Source organism: Perca flavescens, chromosome 23 (genome assembly GCF_004354835.1).
Source record: "Perca flavescens isolate YP-PL-M2 chromosome 23, PFLA_1.0, whole genome shotgun sequence".
NCBI classification, from domain to species: Eukaryota; Metazoa; Chordata; class Actinopteri; order Perciformes; family Percidae; genus Perca; species Perca flavescens.
This window is the reverse complement of record NC_041353.1, coordinates 10,829,240-10,852,671: the sequence shown is the minus strand read 5'-3', so window position 1 is coordinate 10,852,671 and position 23,432 is coordinate 10,829,240. Positions and strand designations below refer to the sequence as shown.

The following is a 23,432-nucleotide window of genomic DNA, read 5'->3' as shown; positions in this document are numbered from 1 at the left end:
TTTTACTGGATCTGCTTGATTTGAACAGTAATATAATACATCGTAGTGATTTTCCACATTCATCAAAATGTTATGTTGAAGTATTTTCCATTGGGTAATCAGAGTGTCTACTACTATTTTTTGCTGCCATTACTCAAAATCTTTCCGAAACTGTCATGTTCCTGATGTTACTCATCTAGCTAATGGTCCTGATCCCTGTGAAATGGCTCAGAATCCACGCTACAGAAAAGGGCCCGCAGTCTGTTTTGATAACAATGAACACGTAAGTTGCTTCCATTGGACCTGCAGTGCTTTTGGTTGAGAAAAATTTGAACTGCACAAATGTGTTGCTAAGGATGCTCTGTGTAGGGTCTCATGTATAACATTGCCAAGCTGCTGAAGAGTGAGACCATTGCTGCTTTAATAGTCTCACAGGAATTAAACACGTTTGCAGAAAATCCAGCCTGAAATGGGAAGAGTCTTTCAAATTGAAATGTGTGCCCCGGGACTACTGTTTTTGGGTTTCACTGCTAAAATCATTTGAGTTCATCGCCAAAGAAAATCTTAACCTGGCTACAGATTACAGGAGAGAGCTGCTATATAAATAAATAAATAAAGCTGCCTTGCAATCCGTACTTCTAGCACTGACAGAACTATGAAAATCATTTGTAGATCCAAACCTAACATACATTTTTGAATACCCTGTAGACCTGGCACAAATAACCCACATTTAGTAAAACAACATTTCTTCCGGACATAAATTTACTTATATGACAATTGTTTTGTAACAAATTGTCTAAATCCGATATAGTTAAAGCTGCATTAATTGATTTTATTTTTTTTGCCACTTGGGGGCACCAAACCAAGCTGAAAACACAACACAGACTTCTTAAGAACAAATATGGTGACGTTAGCAAATAGTCGCCTATGTACACGTAACATTAGCATTCATTCGGATATGCTCTGGCCTCCTGGCAAATAGTCAAATTCACTCATCTCTTAGCTTTGTTGTGGTTTTCATTAACTCTTGAGGGAAATATGTGGTTCCTTAGCTGCTAAATACTACATTATGGTGCCCATAATGGTAGCATTATAACAATAGATCATCGTTAGCTGTCGGTCTGCTGTTTAGTGTTGGGCTTGAAACGTACAGTGGGTTTATAAGAGCTTTTTTGCTTTGCTGTTGGAAATGAGAGCAATTAAAGTAAACCAAAATATTATTGAAATAAAAATAATGATCAGAGCAGCGTTAAACTGAGAATACAACAACCAAAGACATCTAACTAGAAGTTCAATATAAATAATAATATAAATAATAAATCAGGATGAAGAAATCAGAAATTACCCGACATGAAGGAAGGAAATATTGTGCATCAAAGTATCAAACCTTATCGTCACATTCAATGTTTTCAAGATAAATATAACTATTTCCTGTATTAGAAATGTTAGTTTATATCAGCCGGCTACCCCCCAAAGTGCCTGTTACTGTAAGCGTTTTTTTTTTTTTCACATCTTTTATTATTCCTTCCAAATTTATACTCCAGATGAAACAACTTGATCTGTTTGACATTTCACCTGGAAAATAAGAGGTAGCAACAGCAACATATTAGGGACCAATAAAAAGGAAGGAAGGATTTCCATCGCCAAATCTTTTTTTTTAAGTTAAGCTTTTTGCCTCACTGGACAGAGCCCAAAATCCTTAAGCTGCACTCCTGATATGGAAACAATATATCATACCATGGCACCTTTCCATCCCTAATATCTTTACATGGTGCATGTCATTTCTTTTTCTGAAATCCCTCGAAAGCTGTGCAGATTTCCCACGCAAAGGCAAACAGTCAGTTGTTGCTCGACTATGAATAACTAAGCTAAACAAACATTTTATGAGCAGCACAGAATCTTTGCGTGTGAATCTTTTGCGTGTGAAACCTCTGCGCCCGAATGCTCTGTTTGTTTTCACTATATAGTCTTTTTTCCAGTGTCAAAGTTTGTCAGTCTTATGAATTAACTCTTATGCCTGCACTGTCTTGCTCACTCACATATACACAAGTATCCACCCACACACTCGAACCCTTTCTCTCACACACTAGTACTGTGCATCCGTCTTGTACTACTATTGTCAACAACAAATTTTCTTGCCTTCATATTTGCTTTCTAACTTCCTGCTAACTATATGGACCTTTTGCTGCATGATTCTCTTTCTCTCTGTTTTCTCTGTTTCCTGCTCTGTGATTGGCTGTTGATGGTTAGGATGAGGCCATGTGCCGAAGGAGCGCAGGCTCCCCATTGGCTTCCTCTCTGCTCATGTTACTGCTGCCACTGTTCATGTGCTGTCTCGGGTCAGTCCCATAGCGCTAGTTTTCTCTTTCATTAACGTTTCATTATTATCTTACACTCAATCTTACTGCCTCTGGCTCATTACTTTTTCACTCTCTCTCCTGGTGCTTTTTTTCTGGTGTGTTTGTTTTCCTCAACTGATCTCTTCTCTTTTTTCCACATCTCTGTTTCTGCTTTGTTCCACTTCTTCATGTCTTTTCCATTGTTTTCCTACCCTTATCTTTCTCACCTGTCACTCTCTCTTATGTTCTACCACCATCTGTCTTCACCTCCCCCTTACTTACCGGTCTTTTTCTGTCTCTCGCCAACATTTTCTCCATTTTACCTGACTTTGAACTTCAAGCCATGCTCTTTGTATTGTTCCCCATCTATCATTGTCCGTCTCTGGCAATAGACTACAGTGTCTATCAATGACATCTGATTGCCGAAATAGCCAGACGCTAGCTAAAACAGACCAGTCACTTCTCATTTGCATCCAGACGTTTGTGCGTCTCATATAATGATTCTCAAGTTTTATTTTTTTCTCCAAAAAATCATATCAAGGCAAGACATTCTTTCCCTCGTACCTCTCCAGATGCAAAGCATACAGAGAGTGGGAGTATCCAATCAGTTTTGGTCAGACATAATGGCTCAAAGTTTTCCAGTCAAGTATAAAAAAAAAAACATTTAAAAGTTTTTGTTTCTATATATATATATATATATATTTTTCTGACCTCTTGTTTGATCCCTGCATAGTTCTGGTTGACCGTTTGCAAAGCTCTACCCCCCCTTAGTTAGTGTTGCTAACATGCTACACCTGTCAAGCTTTCCGTTGTCACACACATGTGCAGTTTACAATGATAAAGGTGGCAGATTTACTTCTTAAATCCTCGATTTCGGACACCCGGTTAGCCCAGTTGGTAGAGCGTGCACCCATATACAGAGGTTTACTCCTCGGAGCAGCGGCTGCGGGTTCGACTCCGACCTGCAGCCCTTTGCTGCATGTCATTCCCCCCCCTCTCTCTCTCCCCTTTCATGTCTTCAGCTGTCCTATCAAATAAAGGCCTAAAAATGCCCCAAAAAAACCAGGCCAGGCTTCAGCTGGCAAAATCAAAGATCGTCATATGATATGACAATCGACACTGGCAGACTTTAACAGCTATAGAACGTTAGCTTCAAAAATTTGTCAAAAACACGGTCACTGGCTGCCAGCTAACTTTTTAAATCCTCTGAAAGGGTCTTAAATATGCACTTGATGGCTACATACATAATATCAATGTACTGTATGCTAAAGCTGCATGTCCCAGGCAGAAAATCAGCATTGTCACCAGCCAATAATTCATGTAAGGGACATGAAAATAAAGCAACAGCATTGCTCTTGTATTGCAGTTAGTTCAACCTGTGTTTTCAGTCCAATAAAAATGTAAGATCAGTTATTTAATTCTAACATAACACTGTTTGGCCAATTACCTCACATAATCAAACAGTATGTTTACACTTTTTACATTAGTGGAGAAAAAGCTTTTAGGATGAGAACCGTTGCTGTTATTGCTTGAGTGTAAGCTTTCCCAAAATCCAGTAAAGCAGGACAAGGCAGTTACTGTATATGTTGGCTTAAGCTCTTGAAAGCTTAGCCAGGACCGACTTCCACACTGTGGATGTGCTAGTCGTGAACGGGGTAACATGTAACCCCACAATCCAATGTAGTTAGTCAGCCAGACATGCTTAAAATTGCAGCTAATGTTACAGTGACAAACACTTTAATCAATTTCTTACACATTTGCTTTAATTTTGGGGGAATTTTGAAAGGAAAACAAAGATAGAATCACTCCTACTACATCTTCATGCACGCCACCGTGTGTTGAGAAATCCAAAGCTTGACAGGTTTGCCAGACAATCGGTGTTCAGGGGAGCTGTTTAGTGAATGGTCAGTTGAAAAGTGTTTATTGTGATGGCTTTAACAATTAGTAAGTTCACCTCTTTTCCTCCCTGCTCGGCACCAGGAGAAGGACCCTGACTGTGGCGGGGCGTCCGGACTGAGCCCCTCCCTTTGGTTGATGGCGGCCCTTCAGCTGGTTCTGCTCTGGGTTTTGACTGGCTCCAGACCCCATGCCATCCTGTCATGACCTCTGAAAATCCTCAATCGCGCCCTCTCTCTCTCTCTCCCCTTCTGCTATCTCCAAAATGGCAACCAGCTGCCACCGAAATGACGAACGCCCAATGAGAAGCGCTTGTAACAAACAAACAAAAACCTGTGAGCCCCCACATCCTGCCAGTTTCTCCTTTTGATAACTTCACTTTCAGGGGTTTCTCAAAGTGATTTTACCAGGTGCAAGGGTACAAGTGACGAAAGAAATGTTTATTGGAAGATATCAGTTTGAAAGATAAAGAACTAAACCTACGCCTATCCTTCATCTCTTCACTGGTCCCGGCCAGCTGAGATTAAAGGAATTCAGAGAATAATTTTGATTGGCGACTTCTGAACTTTTTCTGGCTTGATGTCATCGATGAAAGAGATCGGACTGCCTTATAGTATTTTGGGGGATTTAAGTCACATGGGGGGGGGTACAGTTTTGTTCACCACTGCCAGAAACAGCGCTGCCTTTTGCAAGCGTGCAGTTTATTTTGAATCAATTTGCAGTGGTTAGTTATTAGGTATTTATTGTTTTGTGGTTGAGAATTTGGCTAACATTGCAGTAAGAAATGCCAAATTGTACATCAAAACCTTGAGCCCTTCATTTGCCTCCGTTGGGTTGCTGATAATAATGTTGTCTCAGTCTGATTTTTTTAGATAGCACTACGCAGAACATTTTCACATTGTCCCTGAGGGTTCGAGAGATGTACGTCTTTACTTTCGCCTTAGTATTCTCTCATGTAGATAACTGTATTTGCAGTGTGAAAATCCTTGTTCATTGTTATGTTCATGCACAGAAACCAACCCTTCAACTGCCACAGAGGGCCTGCTTCTGAGTGTACGGATTTTAAACTTTGTAGCTGATCATCTAATCATCAGCCTTGGTCGAGAGTAGTAAATGATCTGGATTTCCCGCCTTGGTGTTGGATTGCTCCAACGAAAACTTTGCCATAGTGCGCGTTAAACCAATCAGGGTGAGCCTGGCTGGTGTCCTATGCATGCTCAGTGGACAAAATTTCTAGTGCCATGTGGACTGTGTGACTCAGATGAACGTTTCAGCTTTTTAACTGTGGCTACTGAATGGAAAGAAGTGTTTTATTTCTTTCTTTTACTATTTGTTTGAATGTGACAGGACAGCATGCTAGTGTTTCTTTTATTGCAACCACTAAAAAAAAAAATGAAGGAAAGGGATATAAGAATTTGTATTTGACATTTTGGTCAACAAAAAAAAGGAACACTACATTTGTATTCACTGCTGTCACTTTTTAAATTAAATGACTACTATCTGCACTGCAATTCCAATTGCAGCTGTTATTTGTCTTTACAGTTTGATCCTAACTGAAGAACAACCTCTATCTCTATGTAGTAGTGAGGTTCCCTCTTGCAGTTTATTATACTGAGGTATGATATCACCCCGCAGAAATCAGTCCTTGCTTGTGATCTTTTTACTGCTGTATTTCATTTTCTCCAATATAATTTTATCTTGTTCACTTTGTATGCCATCTTTTCCATTAGTTACACATTTAAAAACATACCTAACTAGTGCGACAATTTACAGATGGTAAATGGCTTTAGTGAAATAGTGTCATCTTGTTTGTGCAGATTGCAGAACAGTGAAATAGTCATATTTATTAAGAAATGCACTAAACCATTACTGCGGAGCAAAGAAATATCTGCCTAAATAATTGCCCTAATAATTTCACATGACCAACTCCTGACTCTTAAAGCAGCTAAATGTAAATGCAGTACTTATTATGTCAGCGAGGATAAGAGAAAATAATTGATTAATTTCAGGACGAAAATATAAATCCATCCTGAAGATGGATACCCAGAAAATTGTTAATTAATTGTTAAATCCTTACAATACAACTGTCATTTTTACTTAAACCAGATGCGCTCGACGGTTTGTGTGACACTGCTGTTAATGAGTTACCACCCAATTTCATCATTATTTAAGTGTCTGTTGGTTCCAGGTAAGAATTGACAATCACAGGTTACAACAGTAAGCATTACTGCGATACTTTAAGGATACACTCCATGGTTTTACTGCCTAATAGCACCCCCAAATTTCCAACTTAAACTATTTCAACTGTATTTTTTTCAGATTCAAAACATCAATAGAGGAACTAATTTGACGATTTTGGGGACGCTATTAACACACAAAATGTGTAATCTATAAACTCTAGAGCATGTTTGCAGAAAACAACTTAATTCTGTTTGGAATTTAAAACCAGAAATGGAGCCATGTGCACCAGATTACCACTAACAGTCTCTCATCCTCTTCAGAATTGTTTTTTATTTAAATAATTGCTGTTGCATCACACTGATTAATGTCCGTTCTTCTATTTAAAGCATTCCTCCAAGTCCAATCACGGAGTGCTTCGTCCATCGTATTTTATGGCAAAGCTCCACCACCACCGTCATTGTCAGTAACATTAAAGTGGTCTGTGGTGCACTTTTTAATCACAATGTGTTCCTCTATCTTAAAGTATAACCTTCCAACAAAAACAATGTGGTGAAACTAACAATGGTATTATATGGTATAATATGCTCCTCATTTACTAACAACAATATCAAGTGCCATATGGGAGTCTCTTATTCTCTAGTGGAGAAACCTATTGTTGTACTATAACATTTATGCAATTTACCAAGGCAACATGTATGTCATGAATTGTTTCCCTGTGCTGCATGGCTCAATTTGATTTAAAAAAAAAAAAAAAAAAAAAAAAAAAAAAAATGTTTGCGGTGTGGTCCTGCTTTAGTGTGTAATGTTGGGAAGCATAATATTCTGGGTGTCAGGCATTGTGTTTATGATATGATAAGGTATGATCAGCTATTACTGCCTTTCTCTTGGGGGGGGGACAGCATTTGGCTCCACCCTGGTCTCGTTCTGCTGGGGGGGGATCTGATTTGCCAGCATGATGTTTGAATGCACTACTCAATCTGTCTGATTGGTTCAAGCCATGTATGATTCACTATTATTTAAGGACCATACCAGTAATTTTTGACCAATTACTACAAATGATAAATACTTATTACTGCTGAGTATTTTGCAAACCATGTTGTAGTGTTTCAGATTTTCATCCATGCTAGCGGTGTGGCTCTAGTCGGTCCACCACTTTGGTTCGGACTGAACTTACCTTCTATTAAATGGATTTTCATGAAATTTGTATGAATTGCGATCAATGGATTTTTCATCCAGCATCAGGTCAAAATTTCAGTTTGTCCAATAACTTGGTTCATGACTAACCTGCACAACTGGCATTCCCATTAGCCTCAGCTTTGTGTTTAGTTGGTCCTATGACATGCTGCTTTTTGGATGCTTTTATATAGGCCTCAGTGGTCCCCTAATACTGTATCTGAAGTCCCTTTTCCAAAATTCAGCCTTGGTGCAGAATTACAGCCACTAGAGCCAGTCCCACAATGAGCTTTCCTTAGGATGTGCCATTTCTGTGTCTGAGGAGGAGAGAGGGGGGGCAAGGTGGAGGCTGGGGGTGTGGTCTTGACCAACTGCCATGCTTTGCTCGTTTGCAAGCCATGATGTCTCTCTCTTTCTCATGGGCGGGCAAAGCAGAGAAAGGGGAGGTAACCTTACCCCTTATGACTTCATAAAGGGAAGATTCCAGATCGGCCCATCTGAGCTTTCATTTTCTCAAAGGTAGAGCAGGATACCCAGGGCTCGGTTTACACCTGTCGTCATTTCTAGCCACTGGGGGACCATAGGCAGGCTGGGGGAACTCACATTAATGTTAAAAAAAACTCAAAGTGAAATATTCATGCCATGGGACCTTTTTAATGCTAAAAAAATGTTAGCCAGCTAACACGCTCAACAAAAATGGAGCACACATAGACAATTAACTGTTTAAAATCAGCATGTTAGCATTGACATTGAGCATTTAGCTTGAAGCACTGCCTGAGTACAGCCTCACACTGCTAACATGGCTGTAGCCTCTGGTCTTGTTTGTGTGGTTTCCTACTGCGTTTTGTGCACTTCCATTCATTTGCATACAGTATGAAAATTTAATTTTTGAGTCTAGAAGCTTTTCACGCAAGTTTGAGGAGTTTGCTAATTGATTTTAAGCTGTGCAAAAATGAATTGAAAACAATGGCTGTCTGAAAAGTAAAAGAAAATAACTTCAAATATGGGGAAAAGTGGAAATAGTCAGCAGTAATAGCCTATTAAAAATACACAAATTGTAGTTAAGAAGCTAAAATTGCAAAAACTCTGGCATGGTCTTTTTAAGTCACTTTGGGCAGAGATGTACAGTACAGACGTTAAATGAGTGAAAATACACACCATCTAAAATTATCCGACTGGATGCTTTTTAGAAATGCACAGAAAACATTGGAGAATGAACATGATCTCCGTAGTTGTCCAAATGTTCCATTCTACTCTTCAAGTGCTAAAATCAGATGCTGTCACTTCAGGAATAATATAGTCCTGATGTAATATGAAATTTTTTTTGACTCTGTTGGTGCTCTCTGTATGAATTGTGTGGGTTGGCCTTTTTATTTCTGGAATCTTGAGGATTGCTTAATGTGTGTTTTTGTGTCTGTAACCTTGCTGCCACTCTTTGGCAGACGATTGGCGGGCCTGTCAGTCAATCTTTCTCTGCCTTCGGTTTTAAGGCAGGCTCTTGATGAAGCGTCCACCAAGTCACCCCTCGCCAGACTCTTCTTTGGCAGAGTCTTGGTGGGCCTCTCTGTCAGTCTCCCTCAATTGTGCTTTAACAATGATTGATTCTCCAAAATCAGTTATGTAAAAAAAAACTGTAACAAAACTAATGTTGTTCTCAGCAAAAAGAAAAAAGAACCATGTTTATAATCCCGGCCGGAAAAACATGTTTAGTCATGTGCAAATAAGGTATATTCACAATAAAAATTTATGATTACTATCTGTTGCATTGCGTTTAGAGTTCTGGCTCATGTCCTTTTCTTGCAAAATATCAGTTTTTTTCCACGGTGGATCAGATTTCTGTTACTAACTTCTGTCACATTGCCAACACACATTTCCCATCCAAATGTGTGTGAAAATGAGAAGGAAGCACCCCAAGTCTTCTCTCCCAGTGTCTAGCCAACATCAGAAACTGACGTCCAGCCAAAATCAACAATGTCCAGGAAAAGAGAGGATGGAGGCGTAAGTCCAGCCACATCTCTCTACAACAGTGAATTTGGCTCAAGTAGAAGTCCATTAACAACGACCAGTAATGTTCTCTGGTCATAAATTAGCAGTGATTCCTGTTTTCCCTATTGCATATTGATCAAATGGTAAGTGACTTTCTCGTTAGCGCAGTCTGCTTTACACTTGAACCTGAAACCAGCTGTGCTCAAGCCCAGATTCTTAGAGCCCCTATTCCTCACTGCCCCCCAAAGACAAACCACAGGCTCATTTTACTCTTTATTATGGACATTAAAAACTACCCCTATTCCTGTATGGTATACTGCTAGCCCCATGAAGAAAAACTAAAATCATTTAGGTGCTTGGGGACTTTTTAAATGTGACCATTAACAATGTTTTTAGTATTTATTTTTTATAAAAAAAATGGCCTTTATTGTTTGTAGTACAGCTGGTAAATGACTATACCGAGACCAATAACATGAAATTACATATTTTACAAACCCTGTGAAGAAATTGATTACTACAGCTAACTTTGTGAAACTGCCATTTAAAATAAGTATGATTTGATGGACACCCCAATCAGTTAAGAAATGTAATACCAATTAAAAATATAATTTAACAACATAGTAATGCAAAGATGTATGTTTACATTGCTTCAACCCTCTTGGATTTTGACTTATAAAGCTGTTATATTTTGTAACCATAGCATATTTTTTAATATGTGTAATCTCTGTTTCTAATAGATTATCTTTACTTGCGTGAATATTGTATGAAAGATGTGTTTTCCAATGACAGCACTTTTTCTTGGATTCCTCTTCTTTTTTTTTTCTTCGAACTCTTCCTCTCCAAATGTGTTATTCCTGGTCTGTCATGGATGAGTTGCGATGTCAACAGCACACGCTGGATTTCCTGCCAGGGGCTCTGGATTTCGCGTCTGGCAACAAGATGACCCTCTCGGTTTACACTGATAGGTCACTTCTGTTGTGTTTTTGATTGTTATCCTAAGTGTTTGGGCTTGTGTCCCTCTGTCACTGATTGATATCTGGCCTGAAGTCCCATAAGTAAACGTCCTCTAGAGTAAATATGAAAAGTTTATTATGTAAGTAATTGCATTTGGTAGTATTAACAGTCCCCTCATTACACCGTCAGATTTGTTTTTCCAAAATGGGCTTTCCAGGGAGTATAGAGATGGTGTCAGATGTCGTTTGTGCAGTAGAGTGAACCTTTAAGTGCTTTAGAGAATGGGACCCCCATATGCTTGACCAGGAATGGTCACACTGTAGCTCACCACTTCATTCATATGCATGTCTTGCTCTCAAACCCCTCTCTCCCCCTCTTCTCAGATAATGCTTACGCTTGCATTCCTCACCGTGCAAGATGAAGAAGATATGGTTTCGACATTCTCCATTCCTATTCAGTGGAAGTGATCTTACAGTACAGCCCGTTTTGTATTACTAAGGGGTACATTGTCCCCACACAAAACCTGTTTTATGCCCGCAGACAAACCCAGCTGACCACCACTGAGAAAATGTTGTTTTTGCACAGATGCAGGCTACAAAGGATCCACTAGGCACATGTTGGTTGGGAAGAAAGAACAACTTTGAGGGTTGTGGTTGGGAGGGGAAAAAACACATTCAGAACCTCTATCGACAACAAAGAGCAATAATTAGACCACCAAGGCATTGTTGAGGTTTTGGTTTGTCTCCACATCTCCTCTCTTTTAGCTCTTCTGTGTAATTTTAAAGGTTGTTACTTAGGCTTTGTGCTCAGGAGGGACATCTGTAACCACCCCGATCCCAAATGAAGTTCGTACCCCTTCATTTAAATTTCAAACACTTCATGAACGCGTTTTTGGCCCAGGCTCAAAACCCAATCACAACTGCTGTAATAGATATGTTGTGATACTTATATGGCACAAGGGGATCTCATTTCGGGGAAGCTGAGATTGATATATTTAGCATAAATTTTACTTCCACTGGCCCCCTGGGGCCTTTCTGTGTAGAGTTTGCATGTACTTTGTCTGCATGGGTTTTCTCCATGTGCTCCGGTTTTCTCCGACACAGTTAATTGGCGATTTTAGATTGCCCGTAGTTATCAATGAGAGCGTGAATGGTTGTCTGTCTCTATGTGTCAGCTCTGTGATTGACTGGCCCGTCGAGGGTGTACTCAATGTCAGCCGGGATTGGCTCCAGCCCCCAAAGAGTCTAAAGGATAAGCAGGTATAGCTAATGGGTGGATGTGCCTCTCTTATTCAGAAAGTCTGTACCCTGAGGGTCAGCAGTCAACTGCATGCAACTCCTTACATTCTAATGGTTTGTTAGATGTTAGATAACAATGAAGGAGATTACAGTATAAGTATGGCATTCTTTCATCATGCATACAGATGGTAAGCAGCTCCAGGTAGCCTGTGCAGTAGTTTCAGGAAAACTTATCTGCACATATAAAATACCTTTGATTACAGTGCAGTTTACGTTAAACATTCATAACATCCATCCCTGTTTATCAGTTCATCACCCCAATGATAACCGCATGTAACTGCATAATAAATCCTTGATCATCATTTACCTCTGAGACAACTATCTATACACTCTGGATTTATTAAGCTTAAAAACGAGCAGGGCAGTGCAACGTGACAAGTCTAAAGTTTGTTCCCAATGGCGACACTTGGAGGTGGAGTGATAAGTCTGCCTCCATAACCTCCTCCTGGCTGCATCACATTGCCACCCTGAACTCCCTGTCTGTTGCTTGTGTTTGTTGTTTTGACGCATTTAATCATACAAACGGGAACAATGGTGCACACTTTCGGACAGTCTCAACCTCACAGTCTGGGGTTCACTTCAAGTTACCTTATGTGGGATTGCCTAGAGACCACCCAAGCTCTTTTTGGAAGGTGAGTAACTTCATTGTGTAAATGTGTCACATTACATTTGGATGTACATCATTGTGCAAGAATTACAGCAGCTAGGTAAGTAACATTATGGTCTTCACAGGAGGTGGAATGTCTACGTACTCAAAATTTGGAATAAAGCTTTAGTGCGTAGCTTCTTTATAATAATGAATGTGTGTTATATTCAAACCATTGCTTAATGAGTTGATACAAAGCTAATGAAGACTATCAGCTCCACAAAACGTTCTCTGTATTTCTCAGTATGACTATGTTCAGAAACTGGTGTCGTCCAGCGACTTTCGTGCACAGAAACTCAAGATAATTACCACTTCTGAAGAGTCCATCATGTTTTTTTCATCCTCCATGTCCTCCTTGGCTACTAGCAACTGCGTGGAGGAGGGGTGGGGTTGGTACATGATCACGGAAGGCTTGTGTCATGTGGATGCACCGACAGAATTGTTGTCTTTACTTAGAATTCCTCATAGGGGAGACAGAAACTACGCACTATAGCTTTTAACAGTCACGTAATCAAATGCAGCTTGCATGATGAAGGTGATGGTGTATTGATGACGTATGTTATTGCACTATCAACTTCAGTCTTTTGTGTTCAAAATAAATTATATTCCTCTGAAAATTAGCAAAAGAAATTATTCACAAAGCCTTGTGCAACTTGAACCACCTGAAAGCTCGGAGAAAAAAACTTATGAAAACCGGAGGTTTAAACAATTGATTTGGCAAAATCAAAGTTTTTCCCTTGTTTTTCCACAACAGCTTGAATTCTAAATCTCTTTCTCTCTGCACCACTTTGGATCCCTGTTAGGAGCACTGACTTTGTGAATCATCTGCTGGTCATTTATGTACTCCCTTTGTTGTAATTGCTGCAGTCTGGTAGCATTGGATTTTCATGTTCATGTTTTCCTTTCATGTTCTGCAGAGAAAGTGATATCAAAGTGGAGGCTACGGCTGTATCGGTAAACCGGAAAGTTCCCAGGGCAGATGTGGGACGCCCTCCCTCATTGGGCCGTGCAGTGACCAGTACCGGAGGATTGATGTGGTTTTTGAATCACCAGCATCACCCACGGTTTTGTATCAGCTGTCCTTGACTGGAAATATGAGTAGTCCTTATCTCAGGGGAGAAAAGAGCAAAGGAGAAGACAGAGGAGCACTTACAGTACAGAGATTTGCAGACAGGCCGAGGTCAAAAAGAAACAAGCTGTCAAAACTTTGTCTTTAAATGATGGTGCCTCAACAGGGAAGGAAAAAAAGGTTTAGCTACCCTAAAAGTCTTATGAGTGACATTTATTGATTTAGCAAAAATTATGTAATTTGGAAACCTGTCTTCACACGACTTTCAAGGAGTAGTTTAACATTTTGAGAAAGGATTTCATTCATTTTCTCGCTGCCTACCAACACCTAGCTCACTAATCAAAATTGTATATCTCATTTGTTTAATCCAAACAGAAACTGAAAATGTGGAGCCTTGACATCGCCGAATGGTTGCCAGGCAAGTGCCCATATGATCCACACAACACACAGTGAACTGTTTTCATAGGGATTATTTCTTTGGAAGTAAACTGTTCCAACGTAAAGTGGTCATACCAATATACACACGTATATGATAGGGGCAGAAATCTCAGAGAGAAATGTCTTAAAACCAGGACAAAAACACCAAAAGTATATGCATGAGTTAGATAACACAAGAGGTACAACAATATTGTCGTATTTTGGTTGAGCTGACTTTTTACAGGAAATGATCATTATTCTGTTGATAAGAGTGATTTGTTGACGAAGCAGTGAAGCAGCATGAATCAGTCATGCAAACTGCGTATTGACAATGGTAAACTGGATTGTCAAAGATTTGTCAGCATCTGGCCCATGTTATGACTATTGGTCCTTGGCAACAATCCCTCTGGCAGACAGATTTTTAACTGACCAACTGATCAAACACATAAATTCATGCTCAGAGTCACAAACAATGACTAACACTTCCAGACAAACAGCTACCATGAGTCTTACAGTCTCTCGTTACACAGACAGACAGACACATATCAGATTGATCAGATACAAGCCAATTACATAACAGACACAAAGTCAGGCAGACAGCTTTTATTCTATTAGAGTGAGTTATTTCCTCTGGTGCGAGCCCCGGGTGTCTGACCAGGACAGCGAGTCAGCATTTCATCCGTGTGTAACAATAATGTGTGTGATTAATCGCCAACGTCTGGCACACACAGAAAATCTACTCTTTTAAAGATTCTCTGACACGCCAAGCCCTTGTCTACTGTGACTGTTTTTTTTAAACCTTTATTTATCCAGGTAAACTGTTTGAGAACAACTTATCATTTACAAACATGACCTGGCCATGTTTATGTAGCTGTGCACATTCCTAAAAGCCCACACACCAATATGGATACATACAAAAATATGGACACACACAATAGATAAACAAACTTATACATTTTCATACACGGTATAAACACGCTACATCAATTACTTTCCTGAGAACAGGCGACTCATCTCAAACCCACTTAAACGCACACCACCCACCCACACACACGAGCATGCAAACAGGCAAGTACATCACCTCTCCCACAGCAAGTATCAAAGGGCTGGCACACGGGTGTGTGTGTATGTGTGTGTGTGTGTGTGTGTGTGTGTGTGGGTGTGTGTGTGGGTGGGTGTGTGGTCAAAGGATAATTTGCTGCTGAGTAAGTGCAAAGGTGTGTTAATGCCTAATTAGTGCAGTTAAAGTGGGTGAGAGAGTTAAAAGAACAAGTTGGGATATACGCTCCTTTTTCTTTCTTTCTGAAAGTAAGATAAGAAGGTTAATATCAATCTCAATCACATGTAGTGGGGACGTGTTACTTACCTTTTAAAGAAACTGTTGGGTTTCTGTTTGGTAAATAATTATCTTCGCTTTCTTGACAAAGGGAAGATTCATACCACTCTAGACATGTCTGTTGGATAAATATGAACCTGCAGCTGATTACCTTAGCATAGAAATGGGAATTGTTTGCTAAGACATTTCTCCAGTTTAGCTTTGTTTGAAGGTAACAAAACACACCTACCATCACCTCTAAGCTCCCTAATTAATACATTATATCCTGTTTGTTTAATTAAACGATCAACTTTTTCTGTACAACCTAATCAAAAGAAATACAACATTGTTAGGTCTATTTCTGAACTGACTGGACAGAGCCATGCAGGCTAGCTGTTTCTCCCTGCGTCTCTTCTTTATTCTAACATTGTTGCAATCCGCAGCTCCAGGCATCAATCCTTACATCTAATTTTCGGAACAAAAAACAAACAACCTTGTTTCCAACAATGTTGAACTGTTCCTTTAAAGACAGAAAATGTCTATGAATATGACTTTGTGAAGGCATTTCACCACTGAGGATGTATTTTAGTGCTATCTAGGTGTAACTGTGGGTGTGGACACACGTCTGTCCCACTTGCTAAGTGTGTGTCAGAATGTGTGTCGCAGGCGTGTGTCTGCGGTGTGTGTTAAAGGAGGTCAATCCTCGGTCCGGGTAATTTGCCACAGATGAAACCTGACTCCATTCCAGGAGACTAGCGCAAGCAAACGTTTCAAAGCTGCAGGAAATCTATTAGCACCTGGTGGGACTCCCCCCACGCCCTTATTCTGTCCTCTCTCTCCCCCTCCCTCCATCCTTCCATCCCTCACTCTACCATCTCACCTCTCTCTGCCCCACCCCAGTTAATAAAGCTACACAAGACCACCACACTCCCGCTGTGCCACTAAAGCCAGGGGCTTAGTGAGTGAGTGTGTGTGTGTGTGTGTGCACGTGTGTCTGTCTGTGGCGTGTGGCGAGGTGTGCATTTACGCCTGTATGTGTGGACCTCATGTGTGTGCAGAAAGTACATGCAATGTATGTGGACCTGTCCTTTTACACACGTGGAGCCAGTTAGCAGTGAACGAGGTGCCAGACAAGCCTGCAGCAGCTGCCACACTAAACAATAGCTCATGATCCAGACACAGTAGGCTGCAGTCACTGCTGAGCGCTGACTTTAGGTCAGATCCTATGTACTGTTGTAATTGCTAGGATGATGTTAGTGTCCGGGTTTTGTGAACTGTGGTCTGTTTGCCGCCTTTAACTTTTTAAAGATACCAGTTATTGGCTGTGGTCAAGCCTAAATGTGGACAAAATATGTTAACTCTCTTTTATGACCCGGCCTACCCTGTGTTTGCACAATAACTGGATGTCACATAAGGCATCCTGAGGAGAATGTAGGAAGTAGGAGTTGTAAACAACATTAGCCAAGCTCATGCTAAACAGTATTTCTTTTATTTTTTTTATTTGCAGGCTTTGCATCAAAAGCTGCTGTCTTGTATCAAAGTTTTAGTAGACAGGTGTGTCGAAACAGATAAGATAAGATAAGAAAAGGATGAGCACACTTAAAATCCAAAGCTCTCAAATAAAACATTTTATTACACAGACAATAAAAAATAGTTTTAATATCAGAATATATTCTGGAAAACATTTGATGCAGCTGGAGGCAATTTAGTCTCTCAAAACGTTCGTTTATACAAGTATAATGAAATTAAGATTTTGCAATTGCATAATCTATTTCCTCTTGGTTTTATTAACAAATGGATATTGGTGCATGGGAATTTGATGTTTCCAGAACAGCTACAGTGTTTACAATGAACTTTAGACCAACACTAGCCAGTTAACTTAAGCTAAACCCTGCCCCCAAACAGTGGTTGTCGTACCATACCTTAGCAACCGTAACTAGGCACAGTAAACCTGTCAAGCTTTGGATTCCTCCATATGTTGAAGCGATATCTTTGGCGATACTCATTTAAGACAGGAAGTTGGTGTCTTTTTTTAAACTTTGTACCTTAGCTGCAAATGTTAACATGCCCAGCTAACTTGCTTATAACCTACACTTAACGTAGCATTATTTCCAAAACCACAGAGCATTTCTTTAGCTATCGGCTTTATTTTTTGCTGTACAGAATACGCAGCTCCTTCAATCCGATTGAGCAATAGCTTACGTTAGCTAGCTACAGCTGATGAAATATGTTACCGACATTCGTCATTTCATGGTCGTGGGCTAGAAATGATATATAGTAGGCCTATATAAAACCCATTGTTCTCAAATTTCAAGTGGTAAAGGTGTAGCAACAGTAACTTAGGGGGTGGGGCTTAGCAAACAGACAGTTCAATCAGGAAATAAGAAGGCTCCATGCTGATGAGAGACTTCCTGAAATGATGCCTGTCCCATGCAAAGAACGTATTCATGCTTGACAGATCACAATAAATGAATCAAATTTTGCGAGTCAGCTTTGCAATTTAAGGACTTAATGACAAACATGGAACATTTATCACCTATGTGATTTCATGATTGTGTTCAATACATATGGCCATTTACCTCATCCAATGAAACGTTATTCATAATGAAACCACATTTAAAAGCCAGAAGTCATCTGGCTACCAGTCTCTTGTCCAAACAAGGCGTTGTTCTATCAGGAACAAATAACTGACTTTTGGAGGGTGATGTTTTTTGTAGAATGGCTTTCAGAGGAAACATGATTACGTTGAAGTTTTGCTGCCTCGAGGTAATAGCTTGGCACAGAGCTCATACATGGTTATTTGATCTGCATTATTTAATCCCAGGGCAGGTGATCTGGGGAAAAGGAGCATTTCCAATTGATGATACAACTTTGGCCTGAAATGCAATCTGTGATATTGTCTCATGAATCCTCTCTTTCTGGTGTAGTTTAACTGTTTTTTAGACCACCTGTATAAAGAAAATCCTTACAGCAAACACTGAGCTGTCAAATCTGATCATCCACCACAAAATCCAAACCAGACAAACCCAAACAGCCTAAGCTTAAAAAGGCTTTAACAATTACTAAGTCTACATCTTCCTCTACCTGTTGTGAAAAATCGGATTATTTAAGTCAACTGTGTCTGTAGAGTGTTTGGGCGGTCATAAGCGCAATCTTGCTAGCTAGCTCGTGTGCAGGGTCCGACCTAATTGGATTTATGTGCAGGAATGTTTTCCAAAGCCACACTTGTGAAATACCTCCACATCTGCTGGCCATTAGCAGTGGACATAACACACAACAGAGAGAGGAAAGCCCCCAACGCCTTGATTCATTGGACTGCAGCTCTGCTTTTATTGCAGCGGAGGAAAAAGGCTCGCTGCAGTGTTTTAGCACAGCGAGTGCTGCCTTATCTCTCTCTGTGTCTTTTTTTTTTTTTCTTCCCCTGTCCTCTATTTCATTTGTTTTTACTTTGGTCATTCAATCCTCAATCTTCAAGCCACTCACTATTTCTTTGTCGGACCTCTGATTCTCTTTTCGTTATATCTCGATTTTTCAGTCTTGCTGCAGCAGTTGTTTTTACTCTTTCTTTTGTCTCATTTCAATCTTAACGTTTCCTTGAATATCTTTTTCTTCCTTAATTCCATCTAACAGGTCTAACCTTCCCATCTGCTTTCCACTGCAACTTCCCCACTCTATAAGCTTCCGTGCCCAGTTCTTCGACAGTCATTTATCTATGTCAATACAACTTCCATCTCTAAACCATTTTCCTTGTCACTCCCCAAGGCAAGGACGTCCTTCTGTTTCATCCCTCGGTGGGCATGAGGAGAAACTAGCAAGGGGGTCTGACAACCCTCTGACCCCTCATCTGTCATCTGCAAGGGGAAAAGCACCCTCCTAATTGGGGGGCATCGAGGGGTTGAGTGGCTGGTATGGGGGTTGTTATTCTAGTGTCGGGGGGGGTCAGAGGTGAAAAGGGGGAGATCACACTGGTGATTAGCCTCCTTCATGTGCGGGGATGGAGGGAAGCGGGGAAAGGGGGAGTGTTTGTTGGGCAGCTGGGGTGTAAAGTAATTAGAGGAAAAGGAGTAACATTCTGCATGGAGGATGGTCAGAATTGTTAATAATACTGCCCAAGGTCAAGGCATGGGCCCCTGGACCCTGATAAGGTGAGTCCAGGTAAAATTCATGAAATCTCTCACAATCAAGAATTGTCCGAAAAACACAACTCAAAATTTGAATACTAGACAGACACTGGACTTTTCATTCCCACTAAGAACTTTAATGCTGCTGGGACACACTGCAATTGCATGCTTTGGTTGTTTGAAAATGGTGGTTTTGCCCTTTAAACTACATGCAACAACTTAATGCCGGTACTCAAAGACTTAAAGCTGCCAGCTGGAAAAGCACATTAGCTGTGTGTGAAAACCAGTTAATCTTAGATGATAACATGTTGGCATAGTGCTGTAAAGATCAAGTCAAATGAGGCTGCATTTTGTGAGTGCTGACAGGTTCTAGTCTTGGGAGCTGATCTCCAAATACTCCCAGCTCTCCCTGATGATGAAGACTACCCATCTCTCTGGGTCTCCCTCCTCCACCTCCTCCCTTCCCCTGTTCACACCTCTTTATGTGGCTCAACAGGCTATGAAATAGGTCTGTGTTTATGTGGGCATGAGGAGAAAGCAAAAGCAAAAAAGAGACACAAAAATAGAGCCTTAAATTAAAGCCACTATGTCAGGATTTCTTTATGTGATTGTAACATACTTCTTTTGTAATAATTCTAATGGCGTGCACAGTTTTTGTAGAAAAATGAGCTATACATTTTGAGAGTATATAAGAGGCACACTTTCCACTAGCCCCCACCAACAAAATATGTAATTTTTGAAAGGTGAAAGGAGCATTTACGTGTTACAAACTGCAAGAGATGCCAAAAGAGGGGAAACATGCCGGAGAAGACAAACCAATTACAACACAACTTTTACTATTTTACTGTACAACTCTCTTGTGTCGTAGCCCCAATCCTCCTTTGGTCTAGTCTTGGAAAATGCAGAAACAAAGCATCATGAATCATGAATATTATATCTCAGAATCCCAGTGCCGACAGAAGACTGGACTTCGTTAAGGGTGATTAGCTGGAAATCATCTGGAAATAACTTTTGAAGTAGCTTGTTATTGTGCTGTGCAATATCTGGACCCTATTGTTACTTGCAGTTGGGAAATGTACGTCAGTTACACCGATTACATCTTAAGCTAGTATTGAAATAAAGTTGCTCGTCAGTCTTGTAAATCATAGCACTACCAAACTTCCCATGCTCTAATAAACAATGCTGCAGAATGACTGACATTTTGGAATCCTCAGCAATAGGCCCATGGCTTTGAGTGAAAAAATAAATCATGGAAGTTAATACTCCCATTGCTTTGGTCTGTTATGAAAGAGCACTCCTACTTCCAACATCTTCTCCCTCGATGCATAAACAGCTGTCAAATCTAACTTATTTACCTGAGACTTGTGAACCATGTGGGACAGGGCTAGCTGTAGTTCAAAGGGAACCAATGTACAGAAATTTGCTCCAAGACAGATTTTCTGAGCGTCTGGATTTCTTCTTTGCACTGACATTGATTGACGTTACGGGTGTGATGTGTGTACGGTGTGCAGTGCACCTCCGTGCCTGCTGCCAAGGCCTAGAGCTGCTGAACACACACACACCTCTACACCTGCTGGTACTTTCCTGCGCGCACACACACAGACCAAAGGGAGGAAAAGGGACCAAAGAAAAATTAAATGACCTGCACGCGTCTTAATGAGGGAGGGCCGGGCGTCTGGCATTTACCTCAAACCATTTCTTCCCCCTGCTGCTCTCTCTGGAGGGCTTTAAGTCCGCCGCCCGTTAACGGCTGAAGTGTGGATTTCCTGTCAAATAAGCGTTAGGGCCCAACAAAAGTCCTGTACGCTAGTACCTAAATAGGATTACTTCCAGCTGCCCCACCTAAACACGCATAAATAAACACACACACACACACACACACACACACACACACACACACACACACACACACACACACACACACACACACACACACACACACTTCATGTCTTATACTGTCCATACACGGATTTAAACTGTCTGTGGTGCTCACTTTTGTCTTTATAGTGACCTTATTGTACCTTTATGGTACTTTTAAACTCCAATAATCAATGTAATATTCCTATAATAAATATATTGGACACTATAAGGTTGCATGCTATAGTGTCTGTCCAATAGTATGCTTAAACAATGCAAACACTGTATTTCTTTATGGGGGCTGTGTCAGTTTAAAATGAGGCATTGAATTAAACCATGAATAGACTCTTGGCACTATGTGTTCCCCCCCATACCTCTTTCTCTTGTGGGGATTGTTTGAAGTTCCCGAAAGATATTTTGCATCTTCGTCATGATGTGACTTTCATGAGAACAGCTGACCCTGTGTGTCTTTGATCACGAAAAAAGTTGCTTTCTCATGATGTGGCCTACAGTAGCATTGTATCACTATTGCTATTCAGCTATTCAGTCTCAGGTTTGTCAGTTCATTGAGCACATTAATCATAAAAAGTGGCAACTTACAAGTTATGACTAAAGTCAACAGGTTTGATTGCATCAACGGGCCTTTTCATGTCAGTGGTTCCAGTTGGCCAGAGTTCAATGTCAACAGTATTTATGCCAAGTAGTAGTGTGTTGCTAAAAGTCTGGGTAAAGAATCATTTCTTTCTAAACACATCATACATGTTAGAATATACTTAAAAACATGCGAAAAGACGGTAAACTGTGTGGTACTAAAAAATATCAAAATATGTGTCACTAACGAACCTTTTAGTCGTTCAGCTTGGACCGGCTACCCAGCCCGACGGCAGTTACTGCCAGGGGCGGACTGGGACAAAGATTCAGCGCTCATCGCCACGCCCATGCAGCCCCACCCACGGACACGTGCATTCACTAATTACATTTGTGTACAGATGGTGAAATAATATAAGCAGTACCTTATATGTAACATATTTTTAAACATTTAATGTAAGTAACTGGCAAACAATGCTTACTACTTTTTAAAGAGCACACGTTTATAACATATTTACACATACTGCCTATTTATGCCGTTTGTATGCTGTTACTGTCATTCTCTACAGTATGTTGTCTTTTTGTTGGCACTGTCGGTCTGTTCGACTGTCCGTGTTTCTCTCTGTTGACACTGTACATATTGTCGTCTGGTTCACCATCTAGTCAACTCTGCAATTTAAATAAGTTTTTATACATTAGGGTTTTTCATTGCTCAGAATTTGCCTTTGGGGGAACATATGAAGCAGGGGGGGGGTCCCCCAGTAAGTTTTGAGGGTAAAAGACTTCAATTCCTGTATTCTGATACATTTTTAGGCACCAATTTCTGGTAAGGAAATCACTAAATTCTGGTGGCAGGTTACAATTCAAAATTCATAATATAATATTATTATATTCAGTAATCCAGTAAGGGGGCTTTCACATCTGGGACATGGGCCGGATACGACAACACTTGACCCCAAAGTCCAGTTGTTTAATTAGCATGAACAGGGATTTATGGTAAAAAAAAATTCCCCAAGGGGCACGTTTTGCTCCCAAGTTGAAAAATATAATATTGACTTATACAGGCTACTGCTTTTACTGCTAAATTTTACAATAACACAATCATGTTATGGATACAAAACGTTGTGAAGTGTAATGTTTTCTACCTTCTATTGATCAGAAATAATCTGTGATGTTGAATATAGCCTAAAGTGTAATGGACCACCACAGTTCAGGGATACATGTGAACTGCGGATTAATTGCAGAGTTTAACCTACATAGTGTAAAACTAAACCCTGTACTAGGCTAACGTCTCTTGCCACGGAGCAGCACTCATCCTTGTGACTTGGGATTGTGTTCTGTGCTTCCATAGACTGTGTTTGCTACTGGGTCAGCTGCTAAAGAGAGTCTTTTGATGCACAGCAGCTCGTTCTTGGGCTCAGCGCCTTTAGCAGGACAGCGTCTCAGAGCAGAGATTAGGCTACTGCTTATTTCTTTACGATTTTGAAACTTAATTTTAGACACTTGCTGATTTTTCTTAATCATTTGATTTGGCTCAGTGGTTGATAAAACAGTCCACATATTTATTTTGGCTTTGCCTAGACTTTAACGACATTTCAGTAGGCTCTTTACTG

The 23,432-nt window shown here is 40.4% G+C and overlaps 1 protein-coding gene across 3 annotated transcripts in view; it reads left to right on the top strand.

The window, feature by feature from the left end:
• Positions 1-4,855, top strand: part of LOC114549821 (voltage-dependent calcium channel subunit alpha-2/delta-1) — a 102,416-nt gene extending 97,561 nt beyond the window's left edge. For all 3 annotated transcript variants that reach the window (XM_028570075.1, XM_028570074.1, XM_028570073.1), the window contains 2 exons: positions 180-262; positions 4,299-4,855. In XM_028570075.1, the coding sequence (XP_028425876.1) occupies positions 180-262; positions 4,299-4,421 (206 nt within the window). In that variant the 3' untranslated portion in view covers positions 4,422-4,855. The remainder of the gene's footprint in view (positions 1-179; positions 263-4,298) is intronic.
• The last annotated feature ends 18,577 nt before the right edge of the window (positions 4,856-23,432 follow it).